General features: G+C 43.8%; 1 protein-coding gene across 1 annotated transcript; it reads right to left on the reverse strand.

Annotated features, from left to right (window-relative positions):
* Positions 1-3,096: 3,096 nt before the first annotated feature.
* On the reverse strand, positions 3,097-18,577 carry LOC142312016 (uncharacterized). Its single transcript, XM_075350887.1, has 7 exons — positions 18,540-18,577; positions 17,996-18,140; positions 17,687-17,866; positions 17,481-17,604; positions 17,300-17,397; positions 9,820-9,910; positions 3,097-5,432 (listed from the first exon to the last, which is right to left on the reverse strand). Exons 2-7 carry the CDS (start codon positions 18,071-18,073, stop codon positions 4,096-4,098), a joined length of 1,908 nt encoding a protein of 635 aa, XP_075207002.1. The 5' UTR covers positions 18,074-18,140; positions 18,540-18,577; the 3' UTR covers positions 3,097-4,095.
* Positions 18,578-19,075: the final 498 nt, after the last annotated feature.

Here is a 19,075-nt window from a genome sequence, read left to right on the forward strand (position 1 = left end):
CTTTGGACCCATCTGAGGAAAACAGAGCTCAATGGTTACAAGCTGGGAGGAAATATCTCTTATATTTACAGGATAAGGCCAAGAGACATGTCTTCTTCACGAACCAGAGGTATTTCGAGCAAGGGAACCAATTTAGTAGCCTATTAGCGTTTTTGGTACACCAGTCCAATAGCTCACCTGCGGTCCTTAAGATTAGAGCCCCTAGTGGCGAACCAGTCACTTCCTTCAATGACATTCTGGAAGTGTTCTTGGAATTCTATAGGAACCTATATGAGTCCAGACTGACTGTGTCGGAGGAGGAAATTGCTGATTACCTGCGAGGTCTGGAATTTCCCAGATTGACTTCGGCTCAGAGATCGGCTCTGGATGAGCCCATTACTATAAAGGAGATTGTGGAAGCGATGGGGGCACTTAATAAAGGTAGGGCGTCTGGTCCTGACGGACTCCCGATTGATGTATTTAGTAAATATCAGGGGGGGCTGGCTCCAGCCCTCCTGGAAACGGTTGAGGCCTCATTCCGTAAGGGACGGTTACCCGACTCTTTCTATGAGGCAACCATCGTTCTGCTACTGAAACCCGACAAGGATCCATTGGATTGTGGCTCATACAGGCCGATCTCTTTGTTGAACTCTGACTATAAAATACTCACCAAAATATTAGCAACTAGACTTGACAAGGTGATCTCCTCCATAATACACGAAGACCAGTCAGTAGGAGTACCGCGGTTAATCTGAGGAGGGCGCAGGTGATCTTACAGATGGGCACCAAGTTAGAGGAGGATTGGGCTCATTGGATGCGGCCAAAGCCTTTGACTCTATAGAATGGCCATACCTGCTGGAGGTGCTGCGGGCATTCGTTTTCGGCAACAATTTCATCAGATGGATTGAGATTATATATAAAGCACCTCCAGCTGGGTGGCGGGGTGGGTGGGTGGCGGGGTGTCGGAAACTTTCTCTCTGGGGAGGGGAACCAGACAGGGATGCCCCCTATCCCCTCTCCTGTTTGCCCTGGCCATGGAGCCGCTGGCGGTGCGCATCCGGGCGGACCCAATCTACCAAGGAGTGAAGCACCGAAAGGGAGATGAACGCCTGTCTTTGTATGCGGACGACTTGTTATTGTTCGCTTCTAGTACGGATTCCTCCATTCCTAGGGCTGTGGAGCTTATTGACCGATTCGGGGAGTTCTCGGGCCTGGCAATAAATTGGTCAAATTCATACCTCCTCTTTTTGTCCCGGGAAAGAGAGGAAATGGCGAACACCCACATATGCAGGATTCTAGTGGTTGATCACTTTAAATACTTGGGGATTATACTGACAAAAAGCCCTTCGGAGATGATAGCAAGAAATATCGCCCCTCTTTTATCACATCTCGGGGAGAAATTTAATATGTGGAGCCAGCTCCCGCTTTCAGTGGCGGGAAGGATTAACCTTCTCAAAATGATAGTACAGCCAAAGTGCCTCTACATTACCCAGCATGTATTTGTGCAGATCCCCCGCTCCTTCTTTCGGTCCCTGGACTACTTAATGATTACCTTTGTCTGGGGCGCCACTAGATCAAAAGTCCAACTGGCCAAATTACAGAGGCCCAAAGACCTGGGGGGTATGGCCCTTCCAGATCTTTATTTATATTACCTGGCTGGACAACTGAAATATCTGGGTCAATGGACGCTACCTAGGATGATGGGCTCTCCGGAGGGATTTTTGGCAGAGTTTACGGGTGTGGATCTCCTATGGCCCCTATTGACTGATTACAAGAGAGCCCCTGAGGGTCGTGTGCTCCCGATACACAAACTGGGGGCCAGGGTCTGGAAGGAGGCTAAAGCCATCTTTGGATTCCATGATGTACCAATTGAGACCCCCTTATGGGGTAACCTGGACCTTCCGCATTTTTGTGGGCTGCCGGGCTTTGGTGAATGGAGGAATCGCGGAATAGCTTCCCTAAGCTCAATTGGCCGTGATGGTGAACTCCGCCCTTTTGCGCAACTGCGAGCGGAATTCGAATTGCCGGAATCCCATGGGTTTCAGTACCTCCAGATCAGGCACGCCTTTTGGGCTCAGTTCTCTGGTCCTGGGGTTAGATTCTCTTCCTTCCCAATCATCGGAATTATTAGATCACAAGGCCCTGGCGGTCTTATCTCCAAACTATACTCTTCTCTCATTCGGGCCAAAGCCATGAATAACCCTCTTTCTGTCCGGGATAGGTGGAGAGCCAGGATTCCTGAAATAGATGACATAGCTTGGGACGACATCGTCGAATCCCACACTTTGGTCTCTCCTGCAATTAATAACAGACTGATCCAATTATACATAATACACCAGAGTTATATCACCTCCCCAGAGACTGAAAAAGATGAACAACTCGGCGGGGGAGGGTTGTCCGAGGTGCGGGAGAGACGGTGCAGATTTCTTGCACTTGATATGGGAATGCCGGATCATTCACTCTTATTGGGGTGAGGTTATAGTGGCTCTTTGCTCCATACTTGAAAAGCCGGTTCCTATGAGCCCGATTTTGTTCTTATTTGGTGTGGTAGATGTACACTCTTGGTCCCAAGATGAGAACCTATTATTAAAAAAGGTCCTGTTCCTGGCCCGGAAGGGTATTATACTAAATTGGATGAGTATACATCCCCCATCCAGGGCTTCTTGGATTGCACTGGTAAATGCTATAATACCGCTAGAACAATTTGTATTCAAGTCAAGAGGTACCTTAAATAAATTTGACAAAATCTGGGGCAGATGGTTGGGTTCGCCCTTGACTGGGGGCTCACCCGGTTCCCTGGCTAATAATCTACAAACATTGTTGTCGCCGTAATAATTTTGTTATCATATTGTTGATATGAAAGGGGAATTCTATGGATTATAAAGCTATGTATCTGCAGTGTGACGTGGTCCCCGACACCTAGTTTGCATACTCCTTGTCAATATGAGTTCTTTACCCCATGTTAGATATAACTTGTGAACAGACACATCTGAAGTATTTACTGTTTCAATGCCAACCTAAAAGAACAGAAAGTGGATTTGATTATGGATGTTTTATCACTCTAGATATTAATCAATATTTCCCATATCCTGACTGTACAAACTGTTGATTTGATCTTTGATGTAATGCCATACTTAACCTTCAATAAAACGAGTTTAAAAAAATATATATAATGAAAATATAAATCTGATAATTGTGCTGATAATTTCTATTCAATCCATGTGAGTGAATACTTTGTAGGACCACCATTGGCTGCCATTACTGCTGTAAGTCTTTTCGAGTATAACTCTACCAGCTTGATACATCTAGAGGTTGAATTTTGTTTACCTATTTTTCTTTGCAAAATAGCTCTCGCTTAGTGAGACTGGATGGAGACGTCTGTGACCAGCAATTTTCAAGGTTTGTCACAGATTCTCAATGGGATTTAGGGCTCGGTTCCACTTGCGCATAGCTTCAGATGCGAGAGCATCGGAACCAATATGCTAATGACCCTCTGCTGTGGGTGTGAGCCGCGTGAGTAAAGTTCACATGTAACACATCCGAACCCCGGACCTTGATTTTTTTTTTAAGTTGGTGTTCAGTTCCAAAATTGAACCTCAGGTTCGCTCATCTCTAGTCACCAACAATCTTTTTAAGCTGCAGTTATACAAATGTAAAATACACAATATACATTGTTCACATAGAGGTGTATTATTTGGATACTAATTTATTTTTAAATACAAATGGTCATTGGTGATTTTATACATTTCCGATTATTAATTTAGGGCCCTAAATTGTGTTCCCTTTCTTTGTAAACACTTTTTTTTACTATAACTTGTTTTATTTACAATGTAAAAAATTGCAAGTATAAAAAGAAAATGGCAACTTCCCTATGTGCGTTCTTTGATGTATAAAAAGATTTGTTTTCTGACTAAAACATTTCTCACAATTTGTCTGCATTTTCTGATGTATAAGATATGATAACTCTGTAAAACAATTTAGACATTCTGACCATGAAAATGGGTTCTGCTCTATGTGCGATATGAGATGTCTAACGAGTCGAGACAGTATTTCTCTGTATCACATTTTCCACACATGAATATGGCATTTTCCCTGTCCCAATTCTTGAATGCAACATTAAAACTGACTTTTGTTTAAAATATTTTCCTCATTCATAGCATGAAAACTCCTTGTTTTCTCTATGTGACTCAGATGATGCTTAGCAAGATGTGATTTTTGTATAAAACATTTCCCACATTTTGAACACGAAAATGGCTTCTCCCCGGTGTGAATTTTCTGATGCTGAACAAGATGTGATTTAGTAGAAAAACATTTCCCACATTCTGAACAAGAAAATGGCTTCTCCCCTGTGTGAATTCTCTGATGTTTAACAATTTCAGCTTTCGTTGAAAAACATTTTCCACATTCTGAACATGAAAATGGCTTCTCCCCTGTATGATTTTTTTGATGTTGAACCAGATTTGATTTAGTAGAAAAACATTTCCCACATTCTAAACAAGAAAATGGTTTCTCCCCTGTGTGAATTCTCTGATGTGAAGCAAGATCAGGTTTTCTAGAAAAACATATCCCACATTCAGAACAAGAAAATGGCTTCTCCCCTGTGTGAATTCTCTGATGTTTAACAATTTCACTTTTCGTTGAAAAACATTTCCCACATTCTGAACATGAAAATGGCTTCTCCCCTGTGTGACGTTTCTGATGTTGAATAAGATTTGATTTAGTAAAAAAACATTTACCACATTCTAAACAAGAAAATGGCTTCTCCCCTGTGTGAAGTTTCTGATGTTGAACAAGATTTGATTTAGTAGAAAAACATTTTCCACATTCTAAACATGAAAATGGATCCTCTCCTGTGTGAATTCTCTGATGTTGAACATGTTCACCTTTTGTTGAAAAATATTTTCCACATTCTAAACATAAAAATGGTTTCTCCCCTGTGTGAATTCTTTGATGTGAAACAAGATTAGGTTTCCTAGAAAAAGATTTTGCACAATCGGAACATGAAAATGGCTTCTCCCCTGTGTGAATTCTCTGATGTTTAACAATATCACTTTTCATTGAAAAACATTTCCCACATTCTGAACATAAAAATGGCTCCTCCTCTGTCTGAATTCTCTGATGTTGAACAAGATTTGATTCAGTAGAAAAACATTTCCCACATTCTGAACAAGAAAATGGATCCTCTTCTGTGTGAATTCTCTGATGTTGAACAATTTCACATTTTGTTGAAAAACATTTACCACATTCTAAACATAAAAGTGATTTCTCTCCTCTATAAGCTATTTTATGTTCAACAGCTTTTTTGTGATTTTTATTTTGCAGATTTGTCTTTGATGAAGCAGAAGAAAAGACTTTGGCTTCAGGTGTATGTGGTATAATTATATGTTCTTCACATGTATGTGTTGCAAAATCTGGGAGTATCTGATGTCTTTCCGAGCTCCTGATACAATCATCTGCCAAGAACAAAACCTAATTTTATTATTTTAAAATAACACTCCATTGGAATTACATTGAAGTCGCTTGGCATTTATTTCCTACCCTCTTTACACATGCGGACTAAGTATGATGGGCACAGAACAATCATTAATACATCAATCTATTTTCATATAGTATATTATCAGCAACACATCTGTAGTCTGCATCTGGAGATGTTGCTGCTGAGAACAATGATTTTTGTTTTTCGTCCCGCCATTAACAATCCAATCACACAATGAATACGCAGCAGTCTGTTTTGTACTGTTAATGATTGTTGTATGTACAGTGCCTACAAGTAGTATTCAACCCCCTGCAGATTTAGCAGGTTTGATAAGATGCAAATAGGTTAGAGCCTGCAAACTTCAAACAAGAGCAGGATTTATTAACAGATGCATAAATCTTACAAACCAACAAGTTATGTTGCTCAGTTAAATTTTAATAAATTTTCAACATAAAATTGTGGGTCAATTATTATTCAACCCCTAGGTTTAATATTTTGTGGAATAACCCTTGTTTGCAATTACAGGTAATAATCGTCTTTTATAAGACCTGATCAGACCGGCACAGGTCTCTGGAGTTATCTTGGCCCACTCCTCCATGCAGATCTTCTCCAAGTTATCTAGGTTCTTTGGGTGTCTCATGTGGACTTTAATCTTGAGCTCCTTCCACAAGTTTTCAATTGGGTTAAGGTCAGGAGACTGACTAGGCCACTGCAACACCTTGATTTTTTCCCTCTTGAACCAGGCCTTGGTTTTCTTGGCTGTGTGCTTTGGGTCGTTGTCTTGTTGGAAGATGAAATGACGACCCATCTTAAGATCCTTGATGGAGGAGCGGAGGTTCTTGGCCAAAATCTCCAGGTAGGCCGTGCTATCCATCTTCCCATGGATGCGGACCAGATGGCCAGGCCCCTTGGCTGAGAAACAGCCCCACATTATGATGCTGCCACCATCATGCTTGACTGTAGGGATGGTATTCTTGGGGTCGTATGCAGTGCCATCCAGTCTCCAAACGTCACGTGTGTGGTTGGCACCAAAGATCTCGATCTTGGTCTCATCAGACCAGAGAACCTTGAACCAGTCTGTCTCAGAGTCCTCCAAGTGATCATGAGCAAACTGTAGACGAGCCTTGACATGACGCTTTGAAAGTAAAGGTACCTTACGGGCTCGTCTGGAACGGAGACCATTGCGGTGGAGTACGTTACTTATGGTATTGACTGAAACCAATGTCCCCACTGCCATGAGATCTTCCCGGAGCTCCTTCCTTGTTGTGCTTGGGTTAGCCTTGACTCTTCGGACAAGCCTGGCCTCGGCACGGGTGGAAACTTTCAAAGGCTGTCCAGGCCGTGGAAGGCTAACAGTAGTTCCATAAGCCTTCCACTTCCGGATAATGCTCCCAACAGTGGAGACAGGTAGGCCCAACTCCTTGGATAGGGTTTTGTACCCCTTGCCAGCCTTGTGACCCTCCACGATCTTGTCTCTGATGGCCTTGGAATGCGCCTTTGTCTTTCCCATGTTGACCAAGTATGAGTGCTGTTCACAAGTTTGGGGAGGGTCTTAATTAGTCAGAAAAGGCTGGAAAAAGAGATAATTAATCCAAACATGTGAAGCTCATTGTTCTTTGTGCCTGAAATACTTCTTAATACTTTAGGGGAACCAAACAGAATTCTTGTGGTTTGAGGGGTTGAATAATAAATGACCCTCTGAATAAACTTTTCACAATTTAAAAAAAAATAAAAAAAGAAATAACATTCTTTTTTGCTGCAGTGCATTTCACACTTCCAGGCTGATCTACAGTCCAAATGTCACAATGCCAAGTTAATTCCGAATGTGTAAACCTGCTAAATCTGCAGGGGGTTGAATACTACTTGTAGGCACTGTATACCCTCCTTCACTGTAAAGCGCCATGGAATAAATGGCGCTATAAAAATAAATAATAATAATAATTTTGCTAGATCGTTGGGTGATTGCCGACATGTTAACACCTCTGAACTCTTATATGTGCATTCAGGGTTCATAAATGGATGCTACATACACAAAGTATGTGACATACATAGCACACAAGCATGTACAAATGGAGAAAATGCACACACATATACAGTGCTTTGTGAAAGTATTCACCCCTTGGCTTTTTACCTATTTTGTTACATTGTGTTTAAATATTTTTGTAAACCGATTTCTGTGATGCACCAATACTAAATTCTCTAAGTTGGGAAATGAAGTGAGAAAAATATAAGCAAAAAAATTACAATTATGTGATAAAATAAATAAAAAATTGTTGTGTGCAATTGTATTCACCCTTATCAAGCCCCTAAAAATTTCTGATGTAAACAATTACAATTAAGTTCCTAAGTCACATGCTTAGTGATAGGAAGTCCACATGTGAATACTAGGGTGACCGGATCTCATGGGGGGGGGGGAAATGTTGGAATCTTGTTCGTCTGGACCCCACAAAACGATTCCCCTTTCCAGATATTGAGATAGCCAAAATTTGAGCTCGATCAAACGACGTTAACCCGTGCCGCTTGTTGCTCAAAGTTTGAAAAAATCCAAATTTTTGGCCAAAAAGCTGACATATGGAGCCATAACTCCAGAACGGTAAATAATAAAAACACGCTTAATATCTCAAAAGAAAGCTAATGTTGTTCTTCAAAATTTATATGTTACACACAGGGTGAATGTAATTTCTATTTTAGAGATCAACCACTGGACCTCATCCAGACATTTTCAAAAGATTCCTCACTGCGTGGCCCAAGATAGACAAAGGAAAATACAACACAGGTATCAGTGACAATCTAATACAAAAGCAGCTAACTCCAGAAGTAATTGCAAATGTTACTGCTGAATTCGAGACCAAACTAACTGAGAGCCACCCCAGAGATGACTACAAGGAGCTGTTGCAGTTGGTTCTCGTATTTGTTGGATCACTAGACGGCAATGCTGTGGGTTTTAGAACTCCAGGAGCCATTCATCACGCTAGGTGGATGGCAAAGGCTATTTACTGCTTAAAAATGTTCATTTTTCGTCATCAATTTAAGATGTCTAAAGAAGAAGAAAGTTCTGTGCGTGCCATTTCTGTTTTCCTAGTTAAAATTTATTGGAAAGCTTGGTTCAATGCTCCAAAAGCTCATCTTGCGCCAAAGCAAGATTTAGGTATTTTGCATAGTCTGTTAGACTATAAAGAATCTGACAACGACATTGCAGAAATAGCCCTGACCAAATTTTTGAACCATTTGTGGTATTTGAATGCAGAGTTGGTGGGATTATCGTTTTTTGATCCCACCATAACAGACGATGAAAAGTTGTTAATGGCTAATAAATTGCTCAGTAGCACAGATGAACCATCAGAGCACGCTAGGGTTGTAAATCCAAAAGTTAGGAAAGAAAAATTAAAAGAGGTAGTTGATGGACGATTGGTAAATTTACTTACCAAAGAAACATTTACATTCTTTGACCGATTTAATATAAAAACAGATTTCCTAAGACAAAATCCAAACACCTGGCCTCAAAATAATGACTTCCAAGAAGGATTGAAAATTGTCAAAACATTAAAAGTAGTTAATGATATGGCTGAGCGTGGTGTTAAATTAATAACCGACTTTAACGACCTTCTGACAAAAGGTGAAGAACAAAAGCAATATGTCCTGCAAGCTGTAAGCAAATGCCGAGCATTATATTCTGACTTTTCAAAAACTACTTTAACAAAAGCTCTAGAATAGATTAGATAACTATGTAAAATTATCAACTCATGTAGGTACTACGTCTGTATCTTTTCTGTATCTGTTTTGTATGTATTATATACATCATTTTTATATTTTAAAATAAAAAATGTCATTAGACTTATCAGTATTACTTGTTTTTTTTGTTATATTTTTACTTTAAACTCAAAAATATACTAAAAAAAACCCAAAATTTATCACTTAACAAAATATACGAAGCATGCTCCTAGTGGTACCAGGTCACATTCTTGGGGCTAAAAGCTGTTGTAACTCAGTTTGACTTAAAATAACAACAATTATGTATAAAATATAAATTTTGAAGAACAACATTAGCTTTCTTTTGAGATATTAAGTGTGTTTTTATTATTTACCGTTCTGGAGTTATGGCTCCATATGTCAGCTTTTTGGCCAAAAATTTGGATTTTTTCAAACTTTGAGCGACGAGCGGCACGGGTTAACGTCGTTTGATCGAGCTCAAATTTTGGCTATCTCAATATCTGGAAAGGGGAATCGTTTTGTGGGGTCCAGACGGACAAAATTCCGACATCGATTTTTTGCGGTCACAAATATTCCAACATGTAAAAGTTATTATAGAAGCCAGGGACGGAATAGAATCTTTGACTTCTTTACATTTAGTGGTCACTACTCACCTGTGCGGTTATCTGTAGGAATCTCCTCTTTACACAGCTCATCACCCCTCACATATGTCTTTGTAGTATTAATATGGGTTAGATCTTCACCCTGAAACAAATATTGTAAAAGTCACAGACAGATGGAGGAGTCACGTGAAATTATTTAGAAGAACAGAAAAGATCATAATTGAACATGACAATCAAAACTGACAGCAGTAGATATCACAGAGCTGCAGGTCTCCTCTATAATCCAACCTGTCACCTCCTAATTGTGACCAGCAGTCTCCATAACTAGAAAGTTGTGAGAAGATCCAGACAACATCTAATGTCTATGATCAGCTTGATCTGTATATTCAATAGACTGTGGTTGTAGTGCCCATTTTCTATGTGTGGCTCCGTAGAGAGAGGTTGTAGAAACATTTACTTCTCTGTTTTAGCGCTTGAGAAGTGATATTAGATATGTAAAAAATCTGGAAGAAGGGAAGAGGTTTGTTCTATAAATGAACCATTGTTAAGAGATCAAAAATTAAATATTTATTTAGTAGAGCCTACCCGACAGTATATTCCGACATTGTTTCAGTTGTGTTTAATAAGTCGGAGTGGAGAAAACTTCAGATTAGATAGGAAATCGTACAATAATATGAAAGTTCTACAACAAAATACATCAATTCCTTTTAAACAATAAGAAAAAAATATCTTTCTTTCATATCCAATAAAATGACCTACAGACGCCATAGTGGATTAGGAAAACTAACATACGCGTTTCAAGCTTTACAAGATATTATTCATAAAATAATGTGAATTCACAAACTGCAAACATTTAAAAGCAATTATCGAAGAAAACCACAAACCTATTTATCACTTCTGAATGATCATATTTCCAACAGCATTTTTATTAAAAAAAAAACATGCATACTTTTTTTTTTTTACAAAATATTTATTATATATTAGTTTTTGTAAAAAATACTTACTTTTTTTGTATTTTTGTATTAATGTTGTTAGAAATATGATAAAGATACTATAACAGCGGTGGGTGTGGGCCCAGTGCAGCACTGGATGGGCTCACCCTGGATCAGGGTAACTAGATGACTACAGGTCTTCACTAGTGCCTCTGATGAGGACTATACGCTTGAGATGCTGGTAGTCACCAGGTACTACTCCAGGGCAGCCCCCAAGCCTACAACATCCGATCTGCGTGTCAAGGAGCAGGTACAATGCTATCAGAGTTGAATGTCAGGGCAGGTTGCCCAGATCAGGAGAGGAGAAGTCAAGATAAAGTTGGGTTGGTACCAGGAAAGTCAAGCAGGAATGCAGGCAGTCAGCGCATAAGAGAGGAACTGACAAAAAACTATACTCATACATAGAGGAGATGTCTAATATAACACCTGCAGGCCGGCATGACACCATGGAACAGAACTCTACAAGACACAGTGAATAGAATTCCTGAAAAGTCTAACCACTCCACCCTATAGCCAGGTGGAGACTCATCAGCAACAGGCGAATGCAGTAGAGCTGTACGAGCTGCTACAGACACCTCAGAGAGAAGGTCAGACTCAGTGAGGAGCTTTACTGCATTAAGTAGGGCGAAGCCCACAAGCGAGTCACTAGCGTGACACATACAAGACCTGAAAAAAGTTTAGGAGCCTATAAAGCAGGGGTGGGGAACCTCCGGCCCGCGGGCCGCATGCGGCCCGCCGAGACCTTTTATGCGGCCCCCGGGCAGATTCCCGGGGGTGGCAGTGCTCGGCCACTGCTGTGATCTTATCGGGCGCCGGCCCTTTAAGGCTTCACAGGCACTGCTAGCGCGCACCAATGAGCTCTTTCCCTGGCAGGTGCCAGCATGCTCAGCACAGACTTTGTGGGCGGGTTTAGTCCCACAGCAGCTTCATCGTTTCCTGCATTGTGCCGCCCGCTCTACACCCCTTCTCCTGTGCAGCGTGCCTCAATCAGTGCTGTCGCTCCCTGCCCCTTCTCCGTTGCAGCTCCACGTGCTGTGCGCCGCCCGCTTTCTGCCTCTTCTCCGGTGCAGCGTGCAGCTCCATGTGCTGTTTGCTGCCCGCTCTCTGCCCCTTCTCCGGTGCAGCTCCACGTGCTGTGTGCTGCCCGCTCTCTGCCCCTTCTCCGGTGCAGCGTGCAGCTCCACGTCCTGTGTGCTGCCGCTCCCCGGCGCTGTGTGCCGCCCGCTTTCTGCCTCTTCTCCGGTGCAGCGTGTAGCTCCATGTGCTGTTTGCTGCCCGCTCTCTGCCCCTTCTCCGGTGCAGCTCCACGTGCTGTGTGCTGCCCGCTGTCTGCCCCTTCTTGTCTGGTGCAGCGTTCAGCTCCACGTCCTGTGTGCTGCCGCTCCCCGGCGCTGTGTGCCATCCGCTTTCTGCCTCTTCTCTGGTGCAGCGTGCAGCTCCATGTGCTGTTTGCTGCCCGCTCTCTGCCCCTTCTCCAGTGCAGCTCCATGTGCTGTGTGCTGCCCGCTCTCTGCCCCTTCTTGTCTGGTGCAGCGTGCAGCTACACGTCCTGTGTGCTGCTGCTCCCCGGCGCTGTGTGCCGCCCGCTTTCTGCCTCTTCTCCGGTGCAGCGTGCAGCTCCATGTGCTGTTTGCTGCCCGCTCTCTGCCCCTTCTCCGGTGCAGCTCCACGTGCTATGTGCTGCCCGCTCTCTGCCCCTTCTTGTCTGGTGCAGCGTGCAGCTCCACGTCCTGTGTGCTGCCGCTCCCCGGCGCTGTGTGCCGCCCGCTTTCTGCCTCTTCTCCGGTGCAGCGTGCAGCTCCATGTGCTGTTTGCTGCCCGCTCTCTGCCCCTTCTCCGGTGCAGCTCCACGTGCTGTGTGCTGCCCGCTCTCTGCCCCTTCTTGTCCGGTGCAGCATGCCCCCTGCAGTGCTGTGTGCAGACTCCCCAGCGATGTGGATCACCCCCACTGTTGAGTTCTCTCCAGTGCTCCTTACCACCCCAAGTGCAGTGTACCCCCTAGTGAAGTCTGTGCTCTGCAAATTCTGTCTGTGCCTCCCAGTCTCCTCCTAGTGATGTCTGTGTGCCCCTTCCCCCCCTTAGTGATGTCTGTGTGCCCCCCTCCTTAGTGATGTCTGTGTGCCCCCCTCCTTAGTGAAGTCTGTGTGCCCCCCTCCTTAGTGAAGTCTGTGTGCCCCCTCCTTAGTGATGTCTGTGTGCCCCCCCCTTAGTGATGTCTGGATGCCCCCCCTTAGTGATGTCTGTGTGCCCCCCCCTTAGTGATGTCTCTGTGCCCCCCCTTAGTGATGTCTCTGTGCCCCCCTTAGTGATGTCTGTGTGCCCCCCCCTTAGTGATGCCTGTGCCCACCTAGTGATGTCCGTGCCCCCCTAGTGCTCTCTGTGCCGCCCTAGTGATGTGTGTGCCCCACAGCAATGCTTATGCCTCCCTGTGACCTAATAATGTGTGTTCCCCAGCATCTCCTGTTATGTATATGTCCCAGCCCCTCCTGTCATGGATATGCCTCAGTGTCTCCTGTGATGTGTATGCCCCAACCCCTCCTGTGATATATACATCACACACTGGGGTATATACATCACATTGGAGATGCTGGGGCTGTACATATCACAGGAGGGGCTGGGGGCATATACCTCTCAGGAGGGGCTGGGGCATATACCTCTCAGGAGTGGCTGGGGGCATATACCTCACAGGAGGGGCTGAAAGCATATACATCACGGGAGGGAGCATATACATGTCCCCAGCCCCTTGTGTGATGTATGTGCCCCCAGTGTCTTCTGTGATGTAGGTGTCTCTTGTGATGTATATACAGCAGTCCCAGCGTCTCCTATGTGATGTATATACAGCAGACCCAGCGTCTCCTATGTGATGTATATACAGCAGTCCCTGCGTCTCCTATGTGATGTATATGCCAACAGCCCCTTCAGTGATGTATGTGTCCTGTGATTTATATACTCCAGTCCCTGTGTCTGTTGTGTGATGTATATAGTCTACCAATCTTATTATCACAAAGAGTTGCCTGCGCTCCAGACCGAGACAAACCTGGAAAAGATAGAAGCAACATAAGTATCACCGAACATCACAGCCGCACCAAAGAGAAGCCGCTCCGGCCACCACAATAGGGGTGAGTTAATTAACTGTTTGACCAAATATAGTTGGTTCATTTTCACATTGATAATTTTGTGCGGCCCCCGAAGGTTGGCAGAAATTTCCAAATGGCCCCCGGCAGCAAAAAGGTTCCCCACCCCTGCTATAAAGAGAGTTGAGGTTTCCTATAATCACTGCTTTTAAATGTTCGCACTTTGTAAATTCACATTAATCTATGAGTTCAACACATGTAGGTTTTTTCCTACCTCACTTTGTCTGTCTGTATCTTATTTTATTGGATAAGAAATGAAGATTTATTGTAATATTTTAAAGGAAATGCTGGATTGCATTGTGGAAATCTTTGTTATTGTAAGTATTTAGTTGGAGATTGAGAGTGGAAGTGAGAGACTGAAAAGCAAAGAGAAGGCCGGACCAGGCTATGTGTGATAAGGAAGAATGAGGACAAGGGCTGCCACCAGAAATTTCAGGTCCCCATACTACTAACATTTTGGGGCCCCCTTCAGACTCCACCACAGCTCCGCCTCTACCCCTTGAACCTTCGGCAATAAAAAAAAGTTGTTTCCAGCATCACGTCCAAGAAATAAGGTTAAAAACCAATTTTATTCCATAAGGTTAAAACCAACACTAGGTTGGATGGACGCTCACAAAGAATAATACAATGTCTTACGTGTCTCAATCCTAAGAGAGGTTCTAAAGGCCGCTTTACACACTACGATTTATCTGACGATATGTCGTCGGGGTCACGGTTTTCGTGACGCACTTCCGTCATCGTTATCGGTCGTTGCATGTGACACCTACGTGCGACTCTGAACGATCGCAATTGGGTGAAAATCGTTGACACATCGTTCAGTTTCAAAATATTGTTCGTCGTTTGGAACGCAGCAGACATATTGCTACGTTTGACACCCTGCCAACGACGAACAACATCCACACGACCGCCTTGGTCAAACAGTATATCACTGAACGATGTAGCGTCGTTTGTGAGATGTGTACGCGTGACCGCTACAAAACGACCTATGAGCGATCTCGGCAAATCGTAACAACGATCTGGGCGTGTCACATCGTTAACGAGATCACTAGCGATGTCGCTGCGTGTAAAGCCCCCTTTAGTCTTAGATATATCATGCTAGGTTTGCACAAGTAAGTTATGGAATAAAATTGTTTTTTGACCTTATTTCTTGGACGTGATGCTGGAAACAACGTTTTTCTATTGCCTGACTTTGCCTCTTTGAACACAGAGCTGCCCTCCTTGCACCGTCCCCCAGAGAAAGGACCCAGGTGATGCATTTACCGGGGTGAGCTGAGATCCTCCGTTGTATATTTACCTCGAACCTTCCACAGTCCCACCATCAGTCTTGCAAAAATCTCCAATTCTGCAAACAGTTCTCAACAAACATTAACCGCTAGTCGTCATTTTGACAGCCTGAAAAAAGCTGCATGCACCGTTTTTTGGGTCATCAATATGACGTGCCCCAGACAGAATCGTCAGCCATATGCGTATATCTAATATATAAAGCTGAGTGTATGTGTATATATATGTATGTATGCATGTATGTACTGTATGTGTGTGCATGTATGTGTGTGTGTGTATGTATGCATGTATGTGTGTATATATGTATGCATGTATGTGTGTATGTCCGCTAAAGGAATCTGAACCGTTTCATTTACAATCACGATATTTTGAAGACGCCTCATGTGACTCAAGGATCGTCATAGACTATGATTTGAGGGGAAAATTTAACCCCGCGCTTTACAGTTATTCGCCAAAACACCTCCTTACATTAAAGTCAATGGAGCTGAGAGCTACATGTCCTTAATAGGAGCTGTGATTGGTTGTTATAGGCAACAAAGGACATTGTTAGCGTAAGAAGCTTATGTGTGAGGTACTGTGATTTCTGTGGTGAGACAGATAGAGACAGACAGAGACAAGGAAAGAGACAGACTGACAGTGAAAGAGACAGACTGTAAGGGAAAGAGACAGACAGACTGAAAGAGAAAGAGACAGACAGACTGACAGGGAATGAGAGAGACAGACTGACAGGGAAAGAGAGACAGACAGAGACATCCAGACAGAGAGAGACAGACTACATGCACAGTTAAACACATTATACATTACCACATCTTGTAACTCATGATCGGTGCAGAGTAGGAGAGGAGCCAGAGGGACCTGTACGGAGGCTGCAGCAGCTGAACAGCTACAGGACCTGCCAGTTCAGTGGTCATGTGATCAGGCACATGATTAGTCAGATGACCTGACAGGTCCTTTACCTCAGCCTCTGTTCTAGTCCAGTACATTTCCTGTCCCGCTCTGCACCGATAACATAAATCAGTACAGAGTAGCTCTCTATGAGCGACCCGAGCCCCCCTCATTGTCCTGATGGCGGGCCCGCCCCCTGGGGCCTGGTGAGCAGAGGAATAAAAGGGGAGGGGCCTGGGCTGTCAGCGGCCGGGCACCCCTCCTGGCTTCTGCTCACGGGGCCCCTTTCAAGAGTCACAGTTGTAATGCCCTGATGGCGGCCCTGATGAGGACATTGTGCTTCTAAACTGACCATGAAACTTGTAAGTGGCCGAAATACTGGAGTATAGCTGGTAAGACTTGGGGCCAGGTCAGAGATCTGGTAAGGAGGAAAAAAAAGCAACTCTAGTTGGTCTGAGCTGAAAGTCCAGAAAAGTAGCTATCAGTTATTGGATGCCCTGAGAGAGCAAGGACAAAGGCTACATGCAACATGGACATGGAGGCTAAAAAGGTCTAGATAGCAAAGACAAGGCACGTATGGTACACAGAGAGGACAGCATGGAAAAGGAGTCAGGAAAGATGGAGCATCAAAGAATACTAATGACTGTAACTGCTGGTTATTGTATAAGTTATCTGCCACTGTATAAAACTGTTAAATATGTGCCTCTGCTGGAAACAGAAGATTTGATTGACAAGTCATGTTCCTGCCAGCAATGACAATGGAACTTGTCATTGTCTGCTATAGCCCATCTATGCTAAGGAACGATGACTGCATTCTAATACATTAGATGATCACCATCATTGTATTCAGCTGCAGATACCTAAATGATGAGATGTTTACATCCACAGGATCCAATATCACTGGGGATTTTATGATTACACCATTCTTAGTATACTTTTGCCATCACTACATGTACAAACCTGACTAAGTTGGCAATGTTTGCAATACTGGTCCTGGCTAATCTAGCACCAGTGACCATGTTTGAAGTCAGATTGTTCAATCCTCATATTCTGAACATTGGTCGCTTCATTATACGCTGCACTACACTTGCATGTGTGTAATAGGTTTCACATCAGTGTCTCTAATAAATTGGCCATTCTGTGTATAATACTGGGGGATACAACAAGATTGAGCACACAAGACCTTCAGAGCCGTCTACACATCATAGGGAGATTTCATGACACCTTTTCTCCATCTACCTGATCATCCTGAGGAACATCGGGATTTTCTTGTTTACAGTCCTGTGGAAGAAGAGGACGGGGACATCTCTCTGGTGTTGTCCTCTCACTGGATAGAACTGGAGGAAACACATACAGGGACTGAATTCATTCTTTACATACAGATAATTATAGGCTGTGTGTATTTAGCCCTGTCTATTACCTGGTGGTGTGAGGGGCTGGGGAACCTCCATCATGACGTCCTTGTACAAATCTTTGTGTCCTTCTAAATAATCCCACTCCTCCATGGAGAAATAGACGGTGACATCCTGACACCTTATAGGAACCTGACACATACAATGATACAGTCATCCCCCGATCCCTTCATAGCGTTACTGTATAATGTCCCAGCATTCCCAGCAGTGTCACCTCGCCAGTCAGCAGCTCAATCATCTTGTAGGTGAGTTCTAGGATCTTCTGGTCATTGATGTCCTCATGTATCGGGGGGTGAGGTGGAGGCCCCGTGATTGGGCTCAGGGGTCTTCCCCATCCCTCAGACACAGGGTCCTGACAGCGCTCACTAGAGGTCTTCTTCACTACTGTGTAATCCTGGATATGGAGAGACACAGTAATAAACCTCACTACAGACATTTCCAGAGTCCTCACCTCTCCAGTTCTGTCCATCTGTTATTCCCATAGATAAGAATGATGTAATGTGACGTCATCAGAATCTCTCACCTCTCCAGTAAGCCGGAAGAGGATCTCTAGGGTGAGGTGTAATATCCTCTCCGCCATCTTGTCCCTGTCCCTATCCATCCTTGATGGGTCAATCAGGAGAATTCTCTTCTATAGAAGATCTGAGAGGATCCGATATTGTAGGGACCTGAATGGGGAGAAGATGACGATGTAACATCAGAAAGATCCCATGTAAGAAATCTTTGGAGCTGTTACCGGCTTCACATGATCCCTACATCCAGTCCTGGGCAAAACAAAACAAAAAGTTATAAAGTGCAGGAACATCTACAGAGATCGGACGGCAGAACCGGGGCTGTCAGTAACAGATAATGTTAGAACATTAATATCTCCTGATAGTGACAACATGGAGCGGGCGACGGCCATAATGGAGACTGTACAGTAACAGAGCAGCGAGCGGCGTCAGGAGGGAAGTGACCCCATCTAATCCCATACAGACAGATCCTGATAGAGCCGCACAGACGGGAACACGTTCTGTCTCCTGGAGTGTGAGCGCAGCACTGAGGGGGTTAATGCACTCTCCACATACCTCCTCCTGCAGAGCCGCACACTGGATATATGGCTGCTCTGTGCTTATGGGACCTGCGATGACACAAGATCCTGCGGACACAGAGAAGCTGATCATGTGACCCCTGACTCCTCCCCTCCATATGACATCATCACAGGTCCTGTAAGCACAGAGCAGGCATACACTGGAGATCAGAATTAGATCATAGTATCATAGTATCATAGTATCATAGTTTTTAAGGTTGAAGGGAGACTCTAAGTCCATCTAGTTCAACCCGTAGCCTAACATGTTGATCCAGAGGAAGGCAAAAAAAAAACAAAACCTTAATGTGACAAACAAGTTCCTATGGGGAAAAAATTTCCTTCCTGACTCCACATCCGGCAATCAGACTAGTTCCCTGGATCAATACCCTGTCATAACATCTAATACACATAACTGGTAATATTAAATTTTTCAAGAAAGGCATCCAGGCTCTGCTTAAATGTTAGTAGTGCATCACTCATTACAACATCATGCGGCAGAGAGTTCCATAGTCTCACTGCTCGTACAGTAAAGAA

This window comes from Anomaloglossus baeobatrachus, chromosome 5 (genome assembly GCF_048569485.1).
Source record: "Anomaloglossus baeobatrachus isolate aAnoBae1 chromosome 5, aAnoBae1.hap1, whole genome shotgun sequence".
Lineage (NCBI taxonomy): Eukaryota > Metazoa > Chordata > Amphibia > Anura > Aromobatidae > Anomaloglossus > Anomaloglossus baeobatrachus.